This window comes from Mirounga angustirostris, unplaced genomic scaffold (assembly GCF_029215605.1).
Source record: "Mirounga angustirostris isolate CCGP_5_RB_7025 unplaced genomic scaffold, mMirAng1.0.hap1 SCAF_1, whole genome shotgun sequence".
NCBI classification, from domain to species: domain Eukaryota; kingdom Metazoa; phylum Chordata; class Mammalia; order Carnivora; family Phocidae; genus Mirounga; species Mirounga angustirostris.
Genome location: NW_026991709.1, coordinates 138,727,787 through 138,753,809, shown reverse-complemented (window position 1 = coordinate 138,753,809; position 26,023 = coordinate 138,727,787). Strand labels below are relative to the sequence as shown.

General features: G+C 42.8%; 1 protein-coding gene across 3 annotated transcripts in view; it reads right to left on the bottom strand.

Annotated features, from left to right (window-relative positions):
• The window catches only part of RARB (retinoic acid receptor beta), a 167,187-nt gene that overhangs the window by 72,966 nt on the left and 68,198 nt on the right, over positions 1-26,023 (bottom strand). For all 3 annotated transcript variants that reach the window (XM_045903901.1, XM_054504465.2, XM_054504464.2), the window contains one exon: positions 24,643-24,784. In XM_045903901.1, coding sequence (XP_045759857.1) covers positions 24,643-24,784 — 142 coding nt within the window. The remainder of the gene's footprint in view (positions 1-24,642; positions 24,785-26,023) is intronic.

Sequence of the window (26,023 nt, the reverse complement as noted above, 5' to 3'; positions counted from 1 at the left end):
GTCTATCCAAATACCCACCCATCCATCCATCCATCCAAACATCCATTTTTTCCACCATTCTCCATGTACCTTTTATGTGCTATATCATGTCAGGTCCACCTCCAATTTATTTACTAAATCCATCCACTTCTCTTTATTTTCAAATTTTCTTTTTCATTTTCCTTTATCATCACTGCCGCCATCCTCAGTCCAAGGCATCGTCAATTCGCGCCTGGACTTCTTAACTGGTTGTCCCCCCACTTTCATTCCCAGCTCTTTCCCCAACTCATTGCCCACACAGTAGGCTGATCAATCAGTATTTTAAAGCCACAGATGTGATGTCCCTCAGTGTTCATCACTTATCAATGGTGCCACACCACAATAAGGATAAAATCAAATTCCTTCACGTGGGCTACAAAAGCCTGCTAATCTGGCCCTTGGCTTCCTCTCCAATGGCATTCTAGATCACTTCTCCCCACATTCATTAGCCCGGCCCCAGGGATTTCTTTCATGTGGGTTCCCAGAGGACACCAGATTTATTCTAGCCTCAGACCTCTCAAGCGGTTCCCACTGCCTGTAACAGCCTGTCCCCTCTAAATACATGGGTCAGCAACTTTTCACACTTGCCTCACCACGGTCTTCTCTTGTCAGCCAATTCTAAGTCCTTTCTCCTACTTATTTGCTATTATAGCTTGATTTTTAACTATACAGTTGACCCTTGACCAACATGGGTTTGAACTGTGTTGGTGTACTTATACACAGATTTTTTTTCGGTAAGCACAGTACAGCATCTTCTTACCATTTTCTTTCCTCTAGCTTATTCTACTGTGAGAATAGAGTATATGATACATATAACAGAAAATAACTTAATTCATGACTTACGTCACTGGTAAGGCTTTTGGTCACCAGTAGGCTATTACTAGTTAAGTTTTGGGGGAGTCAAAAGTTATACATGGATTTTTGACTGTGCGGGTGGTCAGTGCCCCTCACCCCGGCATTGTTCAAGGGGCAACTGCATATATATATTTCTTTGCCTCCTAATTTAATCTCTACCTGACCTGCAGAATGAAAGCTCCAAGAGCACAGACCATGATTGTGCCCGTCTCGTTTACCTCCCAACCTTCAACACAGACCACAGAGCTTTGCACCTGCTGTTACTCTGCCTGGAACTCTCTTTCCCTAGTATCTACCTGGCTCGCTCCCTCATTTCCTGCCTGAGTAGTACCTTGCCAGACAGATCTTCCCTGTCCATCCTTTATTAAATAGCTCCCGCTGGCCCCAAATACTCTGCTTTATGTTTTTCTTTATATTTTATGTGCTCAGGAGCCATATGTACTGACTACCATGTTGTACAGCCCAGTTCTAAGCAGTGATGACCATCTGATGTATTACGTAAAATTGCTTATTAGTAATATCTGTCTACCCTCTCGTCCACTCCAAACAAAAGCTCCATGACAACAGGGACCTTCTTCAATGTTGATTCTCGGCACCTAGAACATATGACCTATAGTTGGCACATAATAAACGCTTCCTGTTGCAAGACCAAATGGTTAATACTCAAATTTGTGAAAAAATGAGTGAACTCATGGAGTCATGAGCCAGAAACTGTATTTGCTGGGGGCACAGCGGGAGGTTTATGAAGACAATGAAGTTAAAATTTCTGACCTCAAGGACCTTACTATTGAGGACGGGAGACAGGGGCAACTTGGCGTCACATATGTATTTACCCATCGCCCTCCTACCTGCATCCCTTCTCTGCTCCTTCCAACACCAGCTCTCTCTGCCCTTCCCGCCTCTGCCTCTCCCTTCAAAATGACACCAGGCTTTAATTTTATCTATTTTGTTTTTGCCTTCAAGTGAATGTTGGGTGTTTCACTCCAAGACAGACAGGAGAAAACAGTCTCCTGGGACTTCTATGTTCATGAAAGATCTGTGAGTATTTGTGTTTTGGGCCATCCATTTAGCACCACAAATCTGGGGATTTTTGAAGAGCTCTGTCAGAACACTTTATGAGGTTGTGAAATAAATTGAAAGCTGAAAAACTTCCACATAAAGCCTAATTTCGGATTGTATTCCCAGAGCCATAAAAGCAAACCGTCCAAAATGGAGAGAAGAGGGAGGGACTGGAGGGGGGAGGGGGTGCTGGTCGTGGCAAGAACTGCTTTTGAAGGTGATTTTTAGACCACGGTTTTAAGGCTTGCCTTTTTGAGATGAAAAAGATTTGCACTAAATTCCTCAGGAGCCTCATCTTTATTCCAACCAAGATGGAGAAGAGGTCAGAAACAATGGCGCTGTTGGCACTTCTCAGATCTAACCCTAATTCCTACTGGACAAAGGTTCTGGTTAAATTATTCTTTGAGCTTCCTCTTCTGGCCAACACCTTGACCGAAGAGAGCGGAAGAAACCACTAATGCACTGTACCTTTTGTTCAACCTGAATTTTCAAGGCGTTCGTTTAAAATGAATGTTTGGGCCGGGGGTCGTGGTAACAAAAGTGGGTCACCGTGATTTGGTTGCGTGTCTTTCTGACTCCATGAGCACTGTCAGGTGACTGTCCAAGCTCAAGCTCTCAGAAAGCAAGTGTTGGCATCAGCCCCACGTTGTGCGGCGGGGAAGGCAGCGTTCCATTTGGCTCTGGCTTCAAAACCCTTCTTAGATAGCTCAAGAATTCCTTTTACTTTTTAAACAAATTCCCTTCCAGTGGCAATGAGCAATGTATTCTGTATTGAGGGCACAGCCGCAAAAGCCCACAGAAAATTAAATGTGCATCAGCCTTAGGCATTGCCCACAGGGTGCGACGCGACAACTTTGTCAGAGGCAGTTTTCAAATTGTACTTTATATGGGGATGGGAGCGAGAGACTTTTTTTTTCTTCTACTGCTAAAAATGGCCCGTTTAAAAAAATTATGCCATGCTACTAATAAGTCCTGTGAAAGAGAAAGAGTGTAAAAATCACTGCAGAAGTTTTATGGTTATTCTTTCCCCCCTTTCCATTCTGAGAGTGTGAGCGAGGGCTGATTTTTTATTCAAAAAGGGAAGTGATAGGTAAGCTTTTTTCCCTCATTTTCAAAAAGCACTTGTTAAGCAGTTTTTGAGGAAACCGTATAAAGTACATGGGATAGACACAGTCCCTGACTTCTAGATGCTCCTAATTTGCAATTTATTCAGCTCAGCTGGTGAAATGCTCTCCTATGAACAGGATGCTCTGGGAATAAGGGCATTCCCCTGAGAATCAGGGCACCCACATTCTATTTCGGGCACCATCATTATTAGCCGTTGACACTGACCAAGTCATTTTTGTTGTATACATCTTATATTCCTGAATCTTACAGGATTTTTCAGTATCTCCCTTGCTTGCTTCACATGATACTTGCCAAGATCCCACTACTTGAAGGTGGTGACTGCTCATGTTAAGGACCATTCGCTTTGCAAAACCTGACCCCACACCTCCTTTAAACAGTGACTGCCCAACCTCAACTGTGTCTCTGGAAAAAAAGTCTTCCCATTAATAAGGATTTGATTTTTCCTGCAAGAGGAAATCAAGACATCAGAAATCCAGTAGAAACAAGAGCAGAAAACCATTCTCCGGGGCAGACATCCCTCAACTTTTCATATGTGAAGAGAAAATGCTTCTGATTAAGTCCGCAGAACTTACTGGAAACCCAGTGATATTTTCAATACATTCAGGCACATGTTCATTGTGACACCACTATGTGTTGGGCACCGGGCTTCTGAGCAAAGTTGTTACCAATTGAAACATTTCCATGTGTTAAATCTGAGCTCTGGTGACCAAGAGAACTTTCTAGATAGCACCAAAAAAATGTCGACCATTCAAACTGGATTATGATCATGCATGCATTTGTTCCTTATTCAGTGCCTACCAAGGCCATGCCTGGATGGACTCTTGGAGACCAACCAGCCTGGGTCTCCTGCTCTATGGACAGAACCCTGAGACAAGAATGTAGGGCCTTAACTCGTAATACCCAACCACACCCCAGGTCTACCACAGGCATAGGGCATGGAGGGCAGGACAGAGGCTCCTTAGGAATGGGGCTGCTGGGGCCTCAGTGAGGATCTGAAGACCTCTCACTTTTCCAGAGCTGGGCTTCCAGAGTAAATTTTGTGCCATGGTTGATTCTGGGCCAGACCTTCCCGTGTTCTCCATCTTTGCTTCTCCCCCAAACCTTCTTTCTCCTTGTCTCCCTCTTCCAAATGTGCTTACAAAATAAGAGCCAACACTTATTTCTTCTAAAATATTAAAAAGTGATCGAACCTGCCACCTTTCCCTGGGAGCTTTATTTTCATGGACTTAAAAAGAAAACCTTACTACTAAGTGAAGAACCCTTCAAAGTCAAGGATGAGAAGCCAGTGATGAGTGGGCTTTGCCTGGGACTTGGGGTGGAGGGGATGTGTGAATACTGCCACCTACTCTAGATACGCCCCCCACTCCTCGTGCCTCCTTAGGGGTTATTTATACCCATTCTCTTCGTTTCTCCCTTCCCAACTACTGCCCAGAGACAGTGTCAGGATGGGGTAAGTACAAATCTTCTCACAGATTTTTACATCTACATATTCACATGCAAGCCCTAGAAACTGTAGAGTGCATAACTATAACTTTACTTCTCTTGATGCCAAGCCTGTAACTCCACCTCTTGACTACTTCTGCTTAACACATTTTCTATTATATATTTTCTTGGGCAAGGTAATTAACCTCTTTGTGTCTCGGGTATCTCATCTCGAAAATGGTGTTACTCTTTCATAGCACGCCATGATGGGAGTGTTCAGAGAGCCCCATGTAAAGGGGTGACATAGGAAGAAAAAGCAGCAAGAAAAGTCAATCTTGGCACATCACACGTTCCCAAACCACCTGACAATTCTCTGTCTACTTTATTAGGAGCAGAGCACAGTATGAATTAGGTTTCACTGTAATTGTGTCCTGGAAGTAAATATGATTTCCAGTGAAGAGGTCTTACAGATTCTAATTAAAGGGATGTTGCAGGTTTTTGTCTCAGATGGGGCGATGTCTGGAAAGGAATCTACCAATCACTGCCTCAATGGCCCAGAGGTTCGGATGCATAATGCCCAGTGAGGTAACTTGCACATGGTCACCCGGCTACTCCCGATGTCTCACCTTTGGGACTCTCAGTGTATTGCTTTTTAACAGACCATGATTACAATAGGCCACAGAGGGTATATTCATGCCTAGTGCACAGATCTATTCTCCATTTATTAAGGAGTTACAGTCCAGCAGAATCAAAGCCCCAGTGGATCTCATTTTTTTTTTTTTTTTAACATCCTAGAAACTGTCAGACGCCCCAGGAATAACTTCGGATCTGTCAGCTCCCTGTAGCAGCCAAGTGCACATGTTGATTCACCCTTGAAGCAGAAGCCCCCGTGACGAGTTTGGATGTGAGGCGATGCTTGACGCACCCCCGGTTTCGTATAATTAGATTCAAGGCGGAAACTCTAGAAAAGATGGTTGTATCTTTTAGGTGAGCAAAGTTGGAACGCAAAGTAGGTCAGGAAAGTTCTACTGGGAAAGAATCTATACATTTCTCCACTGGAGATGGGCTCTGTATTGTGCACATGGGAAGTCGTGGGTGATGGGATTTGAGGTGACAAGTCCTGCCCTGTCCTCCGATGGGGGCTACCGGGGGCCAGTAAAACTCACCACAATTACGTCTCCTGTTTCTCAAGCATGTGGCTTCATCAGAGTACTTTCACAGTACTCTTGAGATTTTATTCTCACAAACTCCTTAGATATCTAGTGGAAAGGGTAGGAATGTCTATCTTCATATTACAAGTTATAAAACAGAGGCAGTGGCTGTTCTTCTACCTTGGAGTCTGTCTTTACAATGGGCCCGGACACCATGCTAATTATTTAGGGTCTTTGTTTTAAGTTCCTCTTTGGTAGTTTAGAAAAGGCGCCGGTGTAGAGTAATATGTTTGCCACGAGTGGATGTAAGTGTTAAAGCATTTCATTATATATAATGTATGCGGTTTAATACAACATGTGACCATTTAGACAAAGAGAAGTCATTCTGGGATACTACCTGTTCTGACTCTGGTACTACTGCTCAATTTACTCTCTCTCCTACAACTGCTTTCAGAGACCATTTCTAGACAAGAAAATCAAGCTCAGGGGCACCTGGGGGGCTCAGTCGTTAAGCGTCTGCCTTCGGCTCAGGTCATGATCCCAGGGTCCTGGGATCGAGCCCTGCATCGGGCTTCCTGCTCAGTGGGAAGCCTGCTTCTCCCTCTCCCACTCCCCCTGCTTGTGTACCCTCTCTCGCTCTCTCTCTGTCAAATAAATAAATAAAATCTTAAAAAAAAAAAAAAAAGAAAATCAAGCTCATATATTCAGTCACTACTTATTATACCTTAAAAAGAGTTATCAGTTGGATGCTTAAGTTCACATTTGTGTGTGTTCAAAGAAGAGAGATGGCTTTATAATTCACTGTATTTCTATCTAGAACAAAATCCTTTTAATTTTCCTCCCTCTAATGTGAAAAGATTTGGGGATGATGCCGGGAAAGAATTTGTTTATGAATTTCCAGTCCAAAGTTGAAATTAGATGTGGTCCCTGCTGAATTACCGAGATATGATCGTAAGGCACATAACCACTAGTAGTTTATATGAAGTGGACAGTAACGAAGGTGCAGTTACAAAAGGCACATACGTCTGGCATGAAACTAAACTCTCATAACCGGTGATTGAATTAAAATAGAAAATTTAAAGAGAGTGAATGGATTATGGCAGGGGCTGGCAAACTCCTTTTGAAAGGACCAGACAGTAAATATTTTAGACTTTGCAGTCTGTATGGTCTCTATCCCAACTACTCAATTCTGTTATAGCACAGAAGCAGCTATAGATAATATGTAAATGGATGTACGTGGCTGTATTCCAATAAAATTTTATTGATCAAAACAGGCGGTGGGCCAGATTTGGCTTACAGGCTTAAGTCTGCTGACCCCTGATTTATGGTCTATTAAATTGAGGTAGAAATGGACGTTATCCTCAGAAATCAAGATGTCTAAATGTATGGAAATGGATTTGTCCCTTGCTGGGGAAACAGACAAATGCAAAAACAGTGCCGGCGTCTACTTCCTCAACCATTTCTGTCTAAAGCACTGTCGATACCCAACGTTACTTAGCCTCAAGTGCTAGACAATCGGAAAACAGAAGTTCTACCTCAATCATTCTAAGAGTTAACCTCTAAATAGCTTTTCTTCTTTGTCACAAACTAACAAATAATAAAATGACAACACAGATAAGCTAAAAAAATATGGTAATAGCTTTTAACATATTGAGCTATATCTTCCAAGCTTTGTTTTTACAAACAGGAGATCAAACTATGCACAGTTTTGTTTTATATTTTCTAATTTAACAAGAGGTTGACTTTTTGCTAAATTAAAAAGAAATGCAGTGTTATCAGTCATCAGGAAGATTCAAACAAACACCACTAATGAGGTATCATTTCATATCTAATAGGATGTCAAAATTTTTTAAAAAAGACTGAAATATCAAGGCTTGGCAAGGATGTAAAACAACTAGAATTCACGTAGACTGCTGATGGGGTATAAATGGTAGGTAAAACCGTTGGAAAACTGGCCATTTTTTTATAAAATGAAGCACACATGCCCCTATGACCCAGTATTTCTACTCCTGAGTATGTACCTAAGAGAGGTAAGCATTTATGTCCCCCACAAAGCATGTACAAGGATCTTCATGACAGTTTTAATTATAATAGCTCCAAATTGGAAACAACCCAAACATCCACTGAAGTGAGAACTGCGTATCTATAAAACGGAACACTACTCAGCAAAATACGGAACAATCGATACGTGCACCAATATCGAAAAATCCTACATACATAATGATGAATGAAAAACACGGAACACAAAAGAGTGTAGACTATGACTGCATGCAGATGAAATTCAACAGGCAAAACTAATCTCTGGCGGGAGACATCAGAATGGTTTACCTTCATGCGTAACCACCACCAAAATCAAGACAGGGAATCTTCCAAACCCAGAAAGTTCCCTTAGTCTCTTTCTAGTATCTTGACTTGAAAGGTGGTTAGAAGGATGTACACCTTTATCAAGACTTATTGAACAGTATACTTAAGGTCTGCACCATTAATATATGTAAATTATACCTTAATAAAGAGAAAAATTCCAAGATATTATTGATTTTTGCCTTAAAAGGGAAGATCGAAAAGAAACTGAGGAGATACCCAGAAAGGCAGTATTTGAAGGAGAAAGCTTTTAAATGATAAGATTTGAAATTGAACGTGGAGGAGGGCCAACCCTTGTTTTGAGGTGACAATCTTTATTGACTCTTTAATTTCACTTCCATAATTATTTCTTTTGGCGTCTAGGGTCATACAGATTGTCTTGCTTTTCTCTGCTCTTTTTATTCCAGTCTGGAAAACAGATGAGCTTTAACTACATGGAAGGATGTCCTAAGGAAGAGCAACGAAAATGTCAAGGACATCCTAAATGACATCTCCCAGTACTCTCTTTATAAGGACTCATGAGAGACATTCATCTCCAACATCAGTGTCTGGAAAATCTGTGATTCTTCTGCATAATGAGGCTGTTTTCATCTTGTGGACACCAAGAATCCTGCTACTGACTTCATCCTTGTTTTGCTCTACCAAGAACACCAAACCAAATGGGAACCTCGTCTAATATACATACACCTCAGTGACCTCATCTGACTCCAAAGTTCATTTTCCTCTTTTCCCTTAACTCAGTCAGCCTAACATTTTTTTTTTTAGTCCTATGATTGTTGCTGCTGTTTAAATTAAAATATAATTCACATGCTAAAGAGAGGTCATACTTTGAAAGTGTGAAATTCAGTGGTTTTTATTATATCCTTGAAGTTGTAATACCTCCTCCCTCAAAAGAATCCCTTTAGCAATCACTCTCCATTCCCCAATCTCTCCAGCCTCTCTGGTAACTACTAATATACTTTCTGTCTCTATAAATTTGCCTATTCCAAACATTTTATATAAGTGAATTCATAGTCTGTAGCCTTGTGTGTCTGGCTTCTTTCACCTAGTGGAATGTCTTCCAGGGCCTTCCATGTTGTACTATGTATCAGTATGTCATTCCTTTTTATGGCTGAGTAGTCCACTGCATTCATGTACAATTTGTCTTTTCCTGAATTGACATTTCAGTTGTTTCTACTTTGGGCTATTATGAATAATGTGCTGCTACAAACATTCCTCTCAAGTTTTTGTGTGGATGCATGTTTTCATTTCTTCTAGGTAAACACCTAGGAGAATTGATGGCTTATACAATAAGCTCTATGTCTAATTTTTTGAGGAATTGCCAAACTATTTTCCAAAGTGGCTTCACCATTTTACCACCATTTTACACCCCCATCAGCAGTGTGCAAGGGTCCAAATTTCTGCTTAACTTTGCCAACATCTGTTATTGTCTTTCTGATGTGGGTGTGGAATGATATCTCAATGTGGTTTTAATTTGTATTTCCCCAATGACTAAAGATACTGAGGATCATTTCATGTGCTTAGTAACCATTAGTTTATCTTTTTTGCTAAAATGTCTCTTCAAGGGACGACTGGGTGGCTCACTCAGTTAAGCGTCTGCCTTCGGCTCAGGTCATGATCCCAGGGTCCTGGGATCAAGTCCCGCATCGGGCACCTTGCTCAGTGGGGAGACTGCTTCTCCCTCTGCCTGCCGCTGCCCCTGCTTGTGCTCACTCGCTCTGACAAATAAACCTTTAAAAATAAATAAATAAATAAATAAATAAATAAATAAATAAATAAATAAATAAAATGTCTCTTCAAAAATCTACTGCCCATTTAAAAAATGGGTTGTCTTATTGTTGAGTTGTAATTTTTTTTAAAATACTCTTTTTTTAAGAAACAGTATTTTTTAAAAAGATTTAGAGAAAGAGAGCATGTACAAGTGGAGGTAGAGGTAGGGGGAGAGAATCTTTAAGCAGACACGCTGATGAGGACAGAGCCCAATGTGGGGCTCGATCTCACAACCCATGAGATAATGACCTGGGCTGAAACCAAGAGTCACACACCTAACCGACTGAGCCACCCAGAGGCTTCTAACAATACTGTTTAAAACTCCTTTGCATTCTTTGAAGATGGCATTGAAAGATAAATATATCTCTCATAGGATGTTACACTTCTCTATAGGGGCGCCTGAGTGGCTTAGTTGTTAAGCGTCTGTCTTCGGCTTGGGTCATGATCCCAGGGTCCTGGGATCGAGCCCCACATTGGACTCCCTGCTCAGAGGGGAGCCTGCTTCCCCCTCCCCCATTCCCCCTGCTTGTGTTCCCTCTCTCGCTCTCTTTCAAATAAATAAATAAAATCTTTAAAAATATATATCTATACAAAGTGTTGGAGTTTATATTTATCAATCTACAGAAATGCTACTTCCATGTTTTGATATGTTTAAAGTCATATTCTATATCCTAAATGAACTCTGATGTACCATCCCACCAAACCTATGTCTTTATGTCTAAATTTCTGATGCCGAATTGTTCCACTGCCAACGGGTATTACAAAAAGAAGCAATTTTTACTGTCTTCTTTTCTGTCAGTATATATTAAATACTTTTAAAAATAATAAAAAGGACAAGGAAATTAAGACAGACTTTCTGTAAATCCAGAACTCTTTTTTTAAATGTGAAGAGTATCACAGAGAAATGACTCTGAAGGCTGTAAAAAAAAAAAAAAGAAAAAAAGAAAAAAGAAAAACAAAGTATGTTGTCTATTCTATCAGTCAAACCTTCACAAATTTGCCTGTAATGAATCAATCAAAATGAAAAAGACTTTTTTTTTTTTTTTTTTCATTATGGAGAAAAGGGACAGTCGGCTAATTATTAAGCCAGAATCCACACAGGTTCATAAGTCAATTTTGGTCATACTACAGATCTGAGAGGAATTACTGATACAACTGCTAATTTAACATATAAAAATAACAACTCTCATCTTTTTAAAAGCCCTTTTACCATTTGATGGCTGAAACAGTTTTCCAAAACACAACAAGCTGTAAATGGATCCATGGGCTATTAATTTGCAGTGCATGGCACCAAAGGGAGAAGCTCTTTAGGTGCGTTGATGGGATTACAGGTATTACATAACCATCCTCAGAGAACTCAGAGTAAATCAGGGATAACATCCCATCTCTGGTGCTCTGTATGCATTCAAAGCTGCAACTGAAAAAGGTCCCAAATGAGAAGAAAAGGCAAAGGCAGAAAGGTCAATACATTTTCTGGAGATAATTTAATGTGTTGAAAGGGAGGGGGATTCTTTTAACGAGAGGATGTTACACTTCTCATCTGTGAGAACACAGCTTCTGTATGCACAGGATGGCATGGCACTCTCCAACACTCCTCCCACATTTCCATCTTTTTTTTTTCTTTTTGACTGAGGTTAAGACATTACAGACACAGTTAAGTATATACCAGTTAAGGATTAGAATGTTCAGCACACCACGAGGCTTCTAGGTGCCCCTTCCGAGTCCCGAGAGTGACCACCACACTCACCTCCATCACACTGATTAGTTTTGCTCATTCTTAATATTTATATGAATGGAATTATAAAGAATGTTCTTTTATTCTGAGTTCTTTTATTCAACATTATGTCTATGATATTCATCCAGGCTGCTGCACTTAGCAGTAGCTCGTTCCTTTTTTATTGCTATGAATATTCCATTATTTGAATATGTCACAATTTATTTACACATTCTACGGCTGATGGATATGCGGGTTGTTTCCAGGGCTTGGTTATTATGAATAAGCTGCTGTGGACATTCTTGTATCTATCTTTTGGTGGGTCTATGCACACATTTCTTCTGAAGATGTTCCCAGGAATAGAATTACTGAGCCACCCTGGTATGTTTAGCTTTAGGGGCTGTTGCCAAACTTTGGCTTGATTTATACTTACCAGCCACATAAGAGAGTTCCAGTTGCTTTACATCTCGCCAACACTTGGTGTTGTCAGTCCTTTGAATGTCAGAGTTTCGGGTGGAGGAAAGCACCACATTTCAATTTCATGGACATAGTTCTCTTTTTCAGGCACACGGAGCCTTATAAAAGGCACTATTTGTAAAAACAAAATGGGGCTTTGCATTCTGTGGACCTGCATCCCATCATCATGCTGGGGAATGTGGGGAAAGCCATCTCCAAGAGTTTGCTCAGCCCCAGGAGGTAGGAGGAAGTCCTGATGTCTCTCTTCCAGAAATAACTCACTGGGCCCCATCCACTGGTGTTGGGGGGGGGGTGGGTGGGGAGGGGAGTACATTCTGAGCCTGCATATTTTCACATTTCTGAGATCTCAGAGTCCAAGGGCGCCCAAGCCAAGTTTCCATTTAGTCTAAAATTGTTCAAGCGCTTAGTCCCACAACTTCCAGGACACAAAGTGGGAATCCTTCACTCATTACATTTTGCACTTGATTCTCTTCCTGTCCTCATTAAATCCCCTGAGTTGACGGTTTACTAGAAGCAACTTTTATCTTTCCCTTTGGAAGAGCTGTATCATATGACCGGCTCCTAAGTGGATCCATTTTGAAACGCCAGTGGAATTCCTTAGTGCTATTTTAAAACAGGTTTAAACAATGTTGTGGAATCAAAACACTGTTTTATAAGCCTGACCAAGTAATGTCATAAAACACCCCGCCCTGAAAAACAAGGAAAATGGGGGACTTGCATTCTCCAACATCAAAACAGAACACTTCTGCCCTAAAATTATTCTGAAGATAAAACCATCAGAAATGTTTAAAAGTCAGGTAGGTATTTTATGTTGGTGAAATGAAGTGCTGGGACAATCAAGTGTGAATTTGGGACAAAAACATTCTTCCTCGTGAGGAAATAGGGTGTTTGCTCTCCTCGGTCCCAGTATAAAAAGATGCCTGTCTCCATTAATCTAGTTCATCGAATAATTGCTCAACTCTTTGTTTTCCAGCTTTAAAGGGAGACGGATGAAAGAAATAACCTAACTGTGAGAGTTAATATTTTTCGATAGCAGAGGGAGAAGAAACCGGTTTAAGTGCTCAATACCACTCCAGGAAGAGCAAATTCAGACCATACTCTATGCACGGATTTATTGAGCAATTTAGGTAGCCACCCTCCAGAGAATTGCTGTCACTGGGAGAAGGTACTTAAAGGGCCATGTTCATCGCCCCAGAACACAGGGACTGCGGGGAGATTTCGGGTTGCTATTTTCATGGAGACATTTGTTTCCAAACAAAGGGCTCTCTGCCAGCTATTTTAGAAGCACTTGCATATTTATTCAGTCAACTCTGGGCCACGGACTGTCTTTGGGCACTGAGGTTTTATCAATGTCTATTTAAAGCAGAATGAAAAACAGCTCAAGATGGAAACACAGAGTATTTCCAGCCCAGAATGTGAGATGCTGCCTTTTCCTACAGGGCTCGTATCTGGTTTCTCCCTCTCTGCAATTGCCACCTGTCTTGCAATCGTTGGCATGCCCTCGTTTAATTGCTCTTTTGTTTTTAGCGGCACATAAAATAATAGTGCACCTTAACAAACTATAGATTTGCTGAAATATGGTGTGTAGGTGTGTACCGTTTTGAGAGAGAGCAAATCTTCCCTGTCAGGACTTATTTACAAGCTCCATCTGGTTACGTCCACCATGGACCCAGACAACGGTGAGACTCCTTGTCATGCAAGGAATTATGTGCTAGAACTCGTATGGTGCACGTTTAGGGAAGGACGCAGAAGGGAAAGACAGGCTCATCGTGTCAGTGGGACCAGATTTAAATCTCTAACTCTTGGAAAGATCAGACGAAAGTTCCTGATTCAGAATTTGTACTCCTCAATTGCTCTTTACCTCCAGTTCATTCCAGACATATCTATTAGGTACAAGGTACTGGGCTTTCAGTTAAGGATTCAGATAGGAATGAGGCTCTGTGCCTGCCCTCAAGATGCTCACAGTGAGAATAGAGAACACTTTGTTTTCTTACTTTCTCTAGTAAAGACACACCCAACTACCTACCTCCTGGACTCAAAAGCAAGTCTGACTTTTAAAGTCACCGAACAGAGGTGCCACACTGTAACACATCACACTGTTGAGAGGTGAGGGTGACCCACACCTGCTTCCTGTTACTACAGAAATGGGGGTACATACTTAGGAGAAAGGTGGCTTGAAAGAAGCATGGGAGGTAAAGCTGGGGATGGGCATCACAGGCAGAAAGATCAGCACACACACCCCGAGGCTGCCTCCCATGACAGGCATGCTGAGTAGTCAGTGGTGACTAGTGTGTCGGGGGGTGCATTTTGGGGAGCATGACAGGAGGCCAGTGTCCTGGGCAGGCGGGGGCAGGCTGAGCCAGCTGTGCAGGGCCCTGCCCATGCCGATACACTTGGAACGGATTCTGTAAGTGAGGACGGGCCATGAATCCCAGCATGGGATTATCTGGCTCAGAGAGGACACTTTGCTTTGTGGGTGTTAGGCCTGAGCCCCAAGGACAAATGTCAAATTTAAGAGTATCTTTTGTTTTGAGTAAATGGACCACTGGACCATAAGGAGCATCAGCTGCTCTGTATAGTCACGAAGGACTCTACCGATGAGGCCAGTTTTTGGAGGCCAGAATGGATCATTATCCTAGCAGGAGGAAGAACAACAGGAGCTAACGCTTAGCTAAGAAAGGCCTTCAGTTCCTGCCATAAATTATTTCATGTATTCCTTACCACAGCCATATGAGGTAGGTACTATTGTCATCTTGGTGCCACAGACAAGGAACCAGAGGCACAGAGATGCTAAGTAACCTATCTGAGATCACACAGCTACGTGAGTGGTGGGCCGGGACCAGAATCCAGACTGTCCCTCAAGTCTGTGCTTTAAGCCAGTTACCTTACTTACCCTGCTGCTCTTCAGAAAGGGGAGTAAACAGTGCAACTTGAGGTCTGATCCTTGAAATCCCACCGGGACAGATCCACCCCTTCAGTGACCGTTTGTTGTATCAGGACAGGACCAAAGCCAGAGGATCCAAGAAAGCAAGACTCAGCTGCCCATAGCTCAGGATGGGGGAAGGGCTGAGGGGGCCTGAGCAAGACAAAGGCAGGTCAGCGGGCTACTGACCAACAACTGAAGCACTACAGGGAGCTCTGGAAGGGGCTGAGGCTCCCCCAGAGTCTGTTCCATTCCTGTCAAGATACAGGAACACCTGACCGACTAACATGTAGAACCCCCTTCATGATATTTCACATATAGGCCACTCGACTGTTAGGATTTCTAACTAAATTGATTTTTTTTTTTTGCTTAAATAAAATTTATAGAATTTTATATTACTGCTGTGAAGGTAAAAGCAGTATTGTCTGACATAAATAGGAGTTAAGAGTAAAAAACAAACAGGGTTTTCAGGTTGATTGCCTCAATAAAGTTTTACTGGAACAAAGCCACGCTCTTTCATGAAGCTCTCGTGCCGCAGTGGGAGAGTCAAGAGTTGCACACTGAAGGGCCTGTGAGGCTTCAACCATGTACCGTCTGGCCATTTAGGAAAGTTTGCACACCTCCGAAATAAATAAAACCTCGTCCTAACTAGGTACAGCTGCCTGTCCTCTCTCTAGTAGGAAGAGGGAGTAGCAAAGGTTTAAGAGGTATGAATTAAGGATGTACTGGCATCGAACCGAGATTTTCTCATCAGTAATACAAAGATCGAACGAATATGGAAAAGGGACTGACTTCATCACTCTCCGATTTGAGATGATTGCATACAAAGATTAGTGCTCCCCCAAATTAGGTTTCTTGTAGGCTGTGTGCAGAATTTACTCTGGGGAAAACACTGTACTGAACTTGACGTGAAATTAAATAATACATGATAGAAAATGCGATTTGGGAGCAAAGGTGGGTGAAGATACTGAAACTGGGTAGCATTAAATCCACCACAGATCGCGGTCATTAGAGAAGTGAGGTGTAGTTGAAAAGTTCCCGGAACTGGAATGAGGACCCATGGCTTAAAGCCAGCAGTGTGCTTTAAGTGTATATATAATATAAAGTCTGGGACCACCGACTGCCCTATTATCACCCATGTCCCTCCTGCCATGCGGCTGACTGCACAAGCAGGCCAGGGGTAAGATCTGGTTGGGAGAAGGGAGATGATGGACTCAGGGAAGGTGGGCCAGAGTCCCAAATAAAGGGTGGAGAGAGATGGAAGGTACCCTAGGGGCAAACAAAGGAGGAAGCAGGGAGTGAAAGAGACTTTGCTTCCTTGGTGATCCGGTGCCAAGTGGACGCTGCCCGGGACACCCCGATGGCCTCACCTTGAGCTGACTGATGCAGGGAGGGGCCCAGGCGTCCTTTCTAATACCCCAGTTCGGTTTTCCCCATGGAGTTGGGTTCCACGATACCAAGATCCCATCCCATTCTCTGATTACACACGTCCCAGCATCTCCAGGCAAATGAGCCATCTGCCTCCCAGTTTCCAGTAGCTGAGGAAGGCGGATATTTATTTTAGAAACTATGCCTGCAAGCTTTAACATAATATTTGGGGCTGTATATCTACACGGTGGTGTTATAAACAATTCAGAATGAAGAGAGCCTCTGCCCTTCTCTTTTCTCCTGGAGGAGGAGCTGGGCTGTATAGTTATTAAAATAAAAAGCATCTGTGGCAGCAGCAACCAGAGCACAGAACAGAGCCCGTGTTACCACCAGAGGAAGAATCTCCCTGGGAGAACAGCGATCATTATTTAGGACCTACTGTGTGCCACGCAGGGTGCTAAATGCATCATCCTCCTAATGGGCGATGCACGAAACAATCCAGCAAGGTTGCCCCACGTTGTAGGTTAGCTCCTTGCACTTGAAACAAAATGGCACCTCTTGCCAAGGATGAGGCAGCCAGACGGCAAGGTTGGATTTGAACCCAGCTCAGGCTCACTTCAGAGCCCTTTGTTCCTTTGCTCAGCTCTGTCCTGTTGCATCACGGAAATTTCTCCTTTTTCTGAGGTGAGAATGTGCTGAGCGTCCCTTTTCCAGGAGCCAGGCTGCAGGGAGAAATGTGTTAGTAAAGCTGAAGGAATTTTAATACTTCCTTTGCAGTCTGAGTGTTAATGGGCCTGAAGTCCCACAGTGGCACTGACATCACTGGGCTGCCAGTGCCCAAACGGAATTGGGTTTTTTTAATCTCCTGAACAGATGCAGGAAAACAGTAACATTTGGCAAGTGGAAAGGGACAGCAGATTTTTACTTTCCAGCTTCTGCAACGTTTTTAGATACAAAAATAAAAAGTTTCCAGCCTTTCTTTTACTTTTGGGGGGCTCTGTGGGGGATTTGTGTGTGTGCGCGTGCATGGGGTAAAAAGGAGAGGGGCGGGGTTAACGCTGCCTCTCGGTGCAATAGAACAAAACGCTCACGCTGAACCTTGGGAAGGCAGTAACAGGCCAGGACGCAACACGGGAACAAATGAAGAAATAAACTAAAATTAGAAAGACATTAAGTGCCCTGATGATGATTTTTATATAATTTCCCAACTACACAGGGCAACCTACAATATGAATTTCCTCGTTCTAAAGCCAGTAAAATCCAGCCATGGAACCAATGAGCACATCGATATAATTTGCGCCTCAACAGTAGTGATTTTAACCGAGGTTAAGTGCCTTTAATCCAAAAGGTTTGTTTTAATGTAAGTTTAACAGTAGAGGGGAAATGAAACACAGAACAACAGAAAGCTCTCGTGGAGGTATCAAAGTGTCCACGCAAAGCACATTCATTCTAGCCAATCGACCCGTGGGGACATTCGTGTCTGAGGGATAAATCAGAATTTAAAGACTTTATAAAAAGCTGTTTTTAAGCTCAATATGCCCCAAATGAGAAGGTGTCAACGAGCACTCAGGGATTCCCCAAATCAGAGATTATTCAACTGCTTTATTCTACAAATATACTTATGCAACTGTCAGGGGGGCAAAATTGTTGTGAAATTAACGCTGAACAGCGTTCTCAAGCAAAGTCAAAGACATGTTTTGCCCACCACTCAAAAAGCATGGCCCACATAAACATAAGCTCAAAGGCAATATGAAGAGGTTCCTTTGTGAATTAGTGGCCGGGGTTTTTCAGAAAGAAAAGCAACAGAATGGGGGTGGCAGGCACAGTAACCTCCGCAGTGTTTCTGTTACAGACATGGGGCAAGGGCATTCCATTTGGAAGGCCAGAGGCCCAGAGGAACCTGGTCAAATGTAAGAAGCATCCAGAGCCCACTACTTCCCCTTTATCATGGCACATGAGTCTTGATTCTGGCCTGCTTCGTATCTTTCATTTTCCTATTGGCCTCCTGACCCCAATGTCTAGCCCATCCTTGGATCCCCTTTTTTGTCATTGAGCAACCTGATGGCCTAGAACTGGCCAAGTGAGCCCCAAATCCCACCACTTGTCCATGTTAGCTTCTCCGCCTTTTTGGGCTTTTGCCATGCACAGTTACACAAGATGCCTGCTCTGCTCAACCATTTTCGACAGCAAATCCACCAGAAGATCTAATGTCCTCTAGGGGAGAGAACTGGCAAGAGGAAGCTGATTGGAGAAACCCTGTTGTCTAAACAGGATTAAAAGCATCAGTTCTCACATGCCTAGGCTGTCAGTCAATATTAAAGTTCCTCTTACCCAGGTAGAAAACACAACCCCAAAGAAGCTGCAGAACTTGTTCTGGGCCCACAGCAGGTAAGTGAAGGGCTGAGGCATGCATACCCAGAACTGCTTTGTGCCTGACACCTTTTCAGGAAGGAAAGCTAGGGACATGTTGGATTTGGCTGTTGTCTTTTAAAATAGCAACATCGAGGGGCACCTGGCTGGCTCAGTTGGTGGAGCATTGGACTCTTGATCCTGGGGTCATGAGTTCAAGTCCCCTGTTGGTGGCAGAGCCCGCTTAAAATTTAAATAAATAAATAGTCACATTTAACCACTTGACCAGTCTAACTTCACTGAGCAAAGCATCATGCTAACCTCAGGGCTACAAGGTGAGGAAGACATGATGCTTGCCTTGCCTTTTAGGAGTTTATAATCAGTCAAGCCAGGGAGCCTCAGCAGTGTGTGAAGAATCACACTGTAATCAAGTTTGTGACTCATGGGGGTATATTCAAAGCACTATAGGAACATGGGGAAGAATGAATGGTGTGGAGTGTGGGGTGGGGTTCAGGGAGGCTTCCCAGAGAAAATGACATTTCTGCCAGCTCCTGGGGCTCATCTGAAGGGAAGGCAGTAGACAGTCAATTCCAGGGTACAGCCTCCAGAGAAACATGGAGCTGTGAGGCTCGTGGGTCAGCATGGCCCAGTGTGGCTGGAAGTGGGGGTGCCTATTGGTAGGAGAGGAGCAGATGACAGTGGGAGATGAGCTGAGCATGAGATCACAGAGCAACCACAGGTGGCATATGTCACTGACCACTGGGTGAGCAACCTAAAGCAGAAGTAGGCAAAGTGTGGCCTTTGGGCCAAACCCAGCCCTCTGCTTGTTTTTGTAAATAAAGTTTTATTAGAGCACAACCAATCTTTGTTTATGTACTTTCTATGGTTCCTTCTGGGATATAGTGACAGACACAGAGATTACACGGCCCACAAAGCCAAAAATATTTTCTTATTTGACCCTTTTAAGAAAGTTTGCTGATCCTTGGATTAAGGATTTGAACTATTCATTTGGGTTCCTGTAATTGACCCAAATGTACATGGTCAGGCTTTCTATATATACTCCTACGGTCTCTATGTGGCATCGTCTTAAACCTTCTCCTTCCCCATCATGGACAATTAGTGGTTTATCTGTCTCATAAGCTTGTCCGGACATCTCTTTCACAATCCTAAATTTTATGTCTTCCTTTATTCTCTTATTTCTTATTTTAGGGCCACATACTTTCCTTTGCTGACATTGTTTCGAGCCTCCCACCCCACCAGCAGTAGCTCATCACTCAACTTTGAGTCATTTTGCTTCCTTTGCCTCCTCCCTAAGTTCTTCATAAATTTTTGTACCACTTTTAGAATGCTGCTGAAAATCGATTTTTTTTCACTTGCTGCTACCGCTTTCAGATCCCGTGCTTTGACAAATAGCTACTCCTCTGCAAAAAGCCTCCCCTAGTTTTACAAAGCCCTTGGAAAATACAAGGTATACCCACCAGCATTTACAGAACAGAAACAGGAAGAAATAATCATGCTTTTCCGATCCGCCACACTAAAGGATTTCTTTTACTAGGAAATCCCCTTATACATTGAAAACCAAATTTGAGCTATAAAAATTAAATTTGCACATGATTTTCTAGGGGGTACATCTCTGATATGCAACAAGGAGCATGATTATTGTTTAATTAACCACTTGCAATAGCATCAAAAAGGGAAGTCAGAGTTGTAAAAGATGCTTTTTATGGCATGTAGTATGTATTACTACTGGGATCCAAATCCCAGCACTGCCCCTTACTAATTGTGTTACCCTAAATTAATTAACCTCTCTGTACCTAAGCTTCCACATCTGCCCAAAAAAAAAGGGGAAGGAAGGGATTATAACTAATCTATCTCACAGAGTTGTTGTTAGGATCGAATGGGACAAAGTATTAAAAATGGTTAAGTAGTGCCTGGCCTATAGAAAACACCTAGGCTACGTTAGCTATTACTATAATAGGATTCTTAGGTTTCTTTCTTTCCTTCAACAGCACAAAGAATAAGAACAGCACCGTGGGACCTGACGGGTCTTCCTGAGCATGGAGTAAGTTTTTACCTTCTGTCTTTCCGATTCCCTACTTACGGATGCTTTCCTCCCACACTCCTGGCCCACCTGGTTTGGGCGGGATCAACCCCAGGGCTGGGCTCCAGGGATTGGCACGTGATCCAGACCTAGCCAATCACAGTGGTTTACCTCTCCAGCACCCCCAAGGTGGGACAGTTATATGGGCGCACGAGGCCAATGAGAACCAGGTCCCAGGGCACTGATGGAATGACGGGGCCCCGGGCCTCTTTTTGTGTCAGGCAGACTCTCAGCCGCCGCTGTTGGTGGCATCTTTAGTAGCCATTTATAAAATCTTCCTGGAAACAAAACCAACACAGTAAGAAACAGCTGTGGGAGGCAAAGGGGAACCATTCCCCGAAGAGGAAGGCAAGCCCTCAGGTGCATATGGGTTACTCTGGACTGTCCAGTTCCCTGTGCCAATGTTTTAAGCTAATGCCAAGTTTGAGCTGAGGTTTCTGTCACTTGCATCCCAAAAGTTCTGACACATTCTAATGAGTCCTCATGACCTACAGCAAGAATTGAATGCAAATCTTGCTAATCTTGGTACTGCCGAGAAAACATGGCAAGAAGAGGGAAGAACTGAACTGTGATCTTGGTTCTGTCTTTAGCCAGCTGGGGATTGCTGGGAAGACAGTTTCATCTTTCTGGGTCCCAGTGTGCTTTTATGTCAAGTGAGAGAGGTGAGTGAAAATCAATCTCTAAGATCCTTTTTCAGTTCTAACATTCTATGAGTCTCTATTATGCTTGGATTCCTTTCAGTTGCGAACACTGTGGTATAATTGGTTACTGATTCTCATATTTTCCTGCTTCTTTCTGTTTCAACTTTAAAAAGATCCTATTAGACCCTCAGTCTCTATACTCCAAGTGTTTATTCCTTTCCCTTCAATTTCTTTCTAAGGAAAATATATTTATTTTTGTATACTTGGGCATAATGATCCCATTTTCTTCTCATTTCTATATTTTTAAATCTAATTAAGGTGATAAGTTCCTTGAGGGTTGAAACTAGAGTTTTCCTGTGGGTGTAAACATTATTTTTTTTTAATTGGCAACCAAGCTGCCAGTTTTTACAGAGCAGCAGGATATGGGTTTTAAGTAATGTAAGCAGGAAATGGGTCTCCAGCCCACACAAAATAAATGCAAAAGTACTGACTTACCCTGAGTCCACATCTGGCTTACTCATTTATAATTTCAGCCTAGACTAAAATTCTCCCACAGAACTGCAGTGTGACAGCCATGTCTACAGAATGTCAGACCAAAAATGGAGTGTCAGGGGATCATCCTGTGAGTCTCACTTACACATAAAAAAAATCTGGCTATTTCAGGGCAATGCCATGCTTTTCTCTTCAATGGCAGGGTTGGGGGGCCTGGGCTAAGTGAATATTAGCTCTGTATCTTCACATTCATTGATTTTAAGTAATTCAATAGCTCTAAAGTGTGGAGGGATCAAAGAGAACTGGCTGGGATGTGGTCAACTGACCCATCATCCACACATAGAACTTTCTGGAGAAAAAAGAAAAAACCCCTCCCAGGAGGGATTGGCAGCATGCTTCCCTGTCTGATGACCCAGTCCATTCTTGTTCATCAGGACCCTAAATACGAACAAGTCCCCAACTTCAACTGCTTTAATGGGCACCTCTTGGCAAGTATAACAAAATTAGCTGGAGGCAGAGGTTTTAGGGTCGGTTGGTGTAGCAATTCAATAATGCCATTCGGGGCCCTATTTCTGTCTGTCTTTCCACTCTTCCATCCATAGTGCCTGCTTTGTCCTAGAGGTGACTTCCCTTGGAGTTGGAGGATAGCTACTAGGGGCACTTGGGGCTACTTGCTTCCTTGTTCACATGCATCAGGAACTGTCCCAATATTCTAAGCATGCGTTTTTTGTTCTGTTTGGGTCATTTTATTAGGACAAAATTTCAAATTTGCTCAGAAGTTACAAGAATAGTACAAAGAACCCCTGTGCACCCTTCATCTAACTCACATTTCCTAGTATATAATATACAACAGTATATTACAATGCTATAATCTACAGTCCATGTTCAGATTTCACTCACTGTCCCAATAATGTCCTTTATAGCTATTTTTCTCTCTCTCTTTTTTTTTTAAAGATTTTATTTATTTATTTGAGAGAGAGAATGAGATAGAGAGAGCATGAGAGGGGGGAGGGTCAGAGGGAGAAGCAGACTCCCTGCTGAGCAGGGAGCCCGATGCGGGACTCGATCCCGGGACTCCAGGATCATGACCTGAGCCAAAGGCAGTCGCTTAGCCAACTGAGCCACCCAGGTGCCCCTCATTCATTTCACAGTATCTGTTGAAGAGCAGACATTTCTTATTTTGATCAAGTCTAATTTATCTTGTTCTCTTTTACGGATACTAAGCACAAGTTTTGAATTCATTCTCATTGGACTAGCCTAGGTTACAAATTCACGCTATGAACCAGTAACAGAATATGACAAGCTGGGACAAAGAATAGGATGCCCGGCTTGAGTCAGCTGAACTGTTCCCAATCCTGCTGTTTTTTCCTCAAGTATAGAAACCCAAGAAATGGAAAAGCATATTAAACCCTGGGTACATTTAGGAAAGGTGAAGTATGGAATGGATGCTGGGCAACATCCTCTAGAAGCTGCTCCAGGAAAAAGCCAGTCAACCAGCTGAGCACCCTCAGAGCAGTGCTGCTGGCTCTGGGACCTTTCCCTCCTCAGTGTCCCCACCACCCAATGGCCACATTTCCCAGTCCCAAAATCTGAGCGCCTTTGTCCTGTAACATGCATCTTTGAACCAGCCTGTAAGATCATGACTGAAGTACCCGGCTTTTTTTTTTTTAAAGAAAGAGCATGCACGAGCTGGGGTGGGGGTGTGGTGGGATGGGCAGAGGAAGAGGGAGAAAGAATCTCAAGCAGACTCCCCGCTGAGAGCAGAGACTGATGAAGGGCTCCATCTCACAACCCTGAGATCATGACCTGAGCCTAAATCAAGAGTCAATTCCTTGACTGAGCCATCCAGGTTCCCTGGTACCTGGCTTTTTGTCTCATACTCTTAGAGGGCAGGGGCCATGTCTCAGGCATCCCCAGCGCCCTCTTACACCACGAGCCCAGTGCCTCACTCACCATCTGCCTTCACCAAATCCCCAAGTCATGGGCTGAATGAAGCAGCTGCAATCACATTAAGTGCTTCACCCGGCACACAACCCTACGTCTTCCTTAGGCCTGCCCGAGCCAAGCCATTTCTTGTCACTTTCATGTCCCCTCCATGTGAAAGCACCAAAGAGAGAAATGTAAGTAATGAAGTTTTTTGTAGTGTACATACTGTCTTTATTAAATGATGTATATTTCAAGTCCCCATTATCAGATGTTTACGGACCGCTAATTTTTAATTTACTAAAATGTTCTCTTTTGCATTAAAAAATGTATAGTTATTTGGAGGAGGGGGTGGCTGGGAGGAAAAAAGCCTAAATCAAGTTTGGAAAAATGCCAATGCACCGAGTTTCTAAATATTTCTCCCACAACAGAAGTTTTATGCCCCCTTTCCCTCTGAAAAAGGGCTGATTATTACTACCATTAATATCCATGCCTCTCGTCTCATTTTGTTCCCACTGATACAGGCACAACTTCTTGTTCCCACTGTCAGGATGGGGAAATGGAGTCTCTAAGTGGCTGTGTGATATACCTGAGATCCTCGTGGCCCTGAAGCCCACGGGGAGTTAGTACCACTCTGGAATACAGATCCGCCATCCACAACACACAGCTCCTGCCTTTTCCCCAACTGCCACTCCAGTTTTACCTGAAAACCCCCGCAGTTCTTCTGTTTTCCTACCCCTTCTGTTTACACCTAGCCTTGGCAATCTATCCTGAGTGTCACGTCTGAGTTCCATGAACTCTGTCCTCCGCGACTTGATTTTGGAAGCTGAGCAAATCATATTTATAGATTAGACAAAGACAGAAAAAAAGTTTTTTGAGCCTCCACTTACATTCTTTGGACATTCCCACTTCAAAGCACTTCTGGAGTCGACAGTATTGGCATCGATTCCTGGTGACTTTATTAATAACACAGTTCTTATCTCGGTGACAAGTGTAAATCATGTTCTTCTGAATACTTCTGCGGAAAAAGCCCTGCAAGCAAGCAAGAAGATGAGAAGACTAAGTAGAACTACCAAGTTTCATGAGAAATCAAAACCAGCCTTATCATTGCATTGATTGCTCCGTCTGAGTCATGAAGTGATGGCAGCAGAAAAATTAACTTGTTTGAGCCTTAAAATCCTTGTGAAATATTAATAGTCAGCTCTCCCTTTGTTTCAAATCAGAAAGCCCCTTTTAATCAAAACTAGACATGACCATTATTATCTTGCTGAAGGAAAAATGAGTACCAAGCTAATTCACTTGGAGAACATTATGCGGAGCTGGGTTCCCTCCAAACAGACTTAACTTCATAAGCAGCTCCCTTTCTGGCCAGAAAAATTCAGGTGAGCCCACTATCAAGAAACCCAATATAAGAGGCATCACATCTGCAAAAGAAATGATAAGATTCAGGGAAGAATGAGGGCTTCTCAGGAAAGTCTTTTCCACTTCTTCCCCACATATTTAGCTCATTACAACATCTAAAATATGATTTAATTTACAGAGCGTTTAGACAAATATTATCCAAGGCTGGAAACAAGGCATAAAAAGGCCTGCCCACTTAATGGCACATTGGAGTGGTGCTGTCCAAATAGCTTTTGAAACGAAAACTAATAAAAATGAAATAAAATTTAAAAACCGACTCCTCAGTTGCACTAGCCACATTTCAAATGCTCAAGAGCCATACATAGCTCGTGGCTGTCACACCGGACAGCACATGTATGGGAGATCTTCATCATGGCCAAAAGTTCTGTGGGACAGCACTGTTCTGCAGCATTAGCTTTTTGACAAGCTTACCTAAGAGTCATCGGACACTCTTGGGAAATGTAACTTTGTTTGACTTACTCTTTACGATGGATTGGACACAGGCTCCGTAAAGACTGTAAAAGGCTGGTAAATTCCAAATCTATTTGTTAAGGATAGGTGCAAAGATTTCTGTCTGGCTGAAATACAACCAAAGAGCATTGTTTTATTGCCTTGTAGGACATTAACCAGTTTTGTATCTGACTCTGCAGTCTGATCCCAGCATTCTTTCTTCCTTTCACTGTTATCTACCAAGCAATCTACCTAGCCACCTATATATTTTGCTCAAATCCTCCTTTGAACCAGCTTTGCCATCCTGCTATTTCTCTCATTCTTGAGTTCAATAAATCTTCAACTATGTGCTTACTGAATATTTGAATGAGTTGTTACTTCTCAACTTTCTGAAAATTATACTTTGTCAAAAGCAGCAGT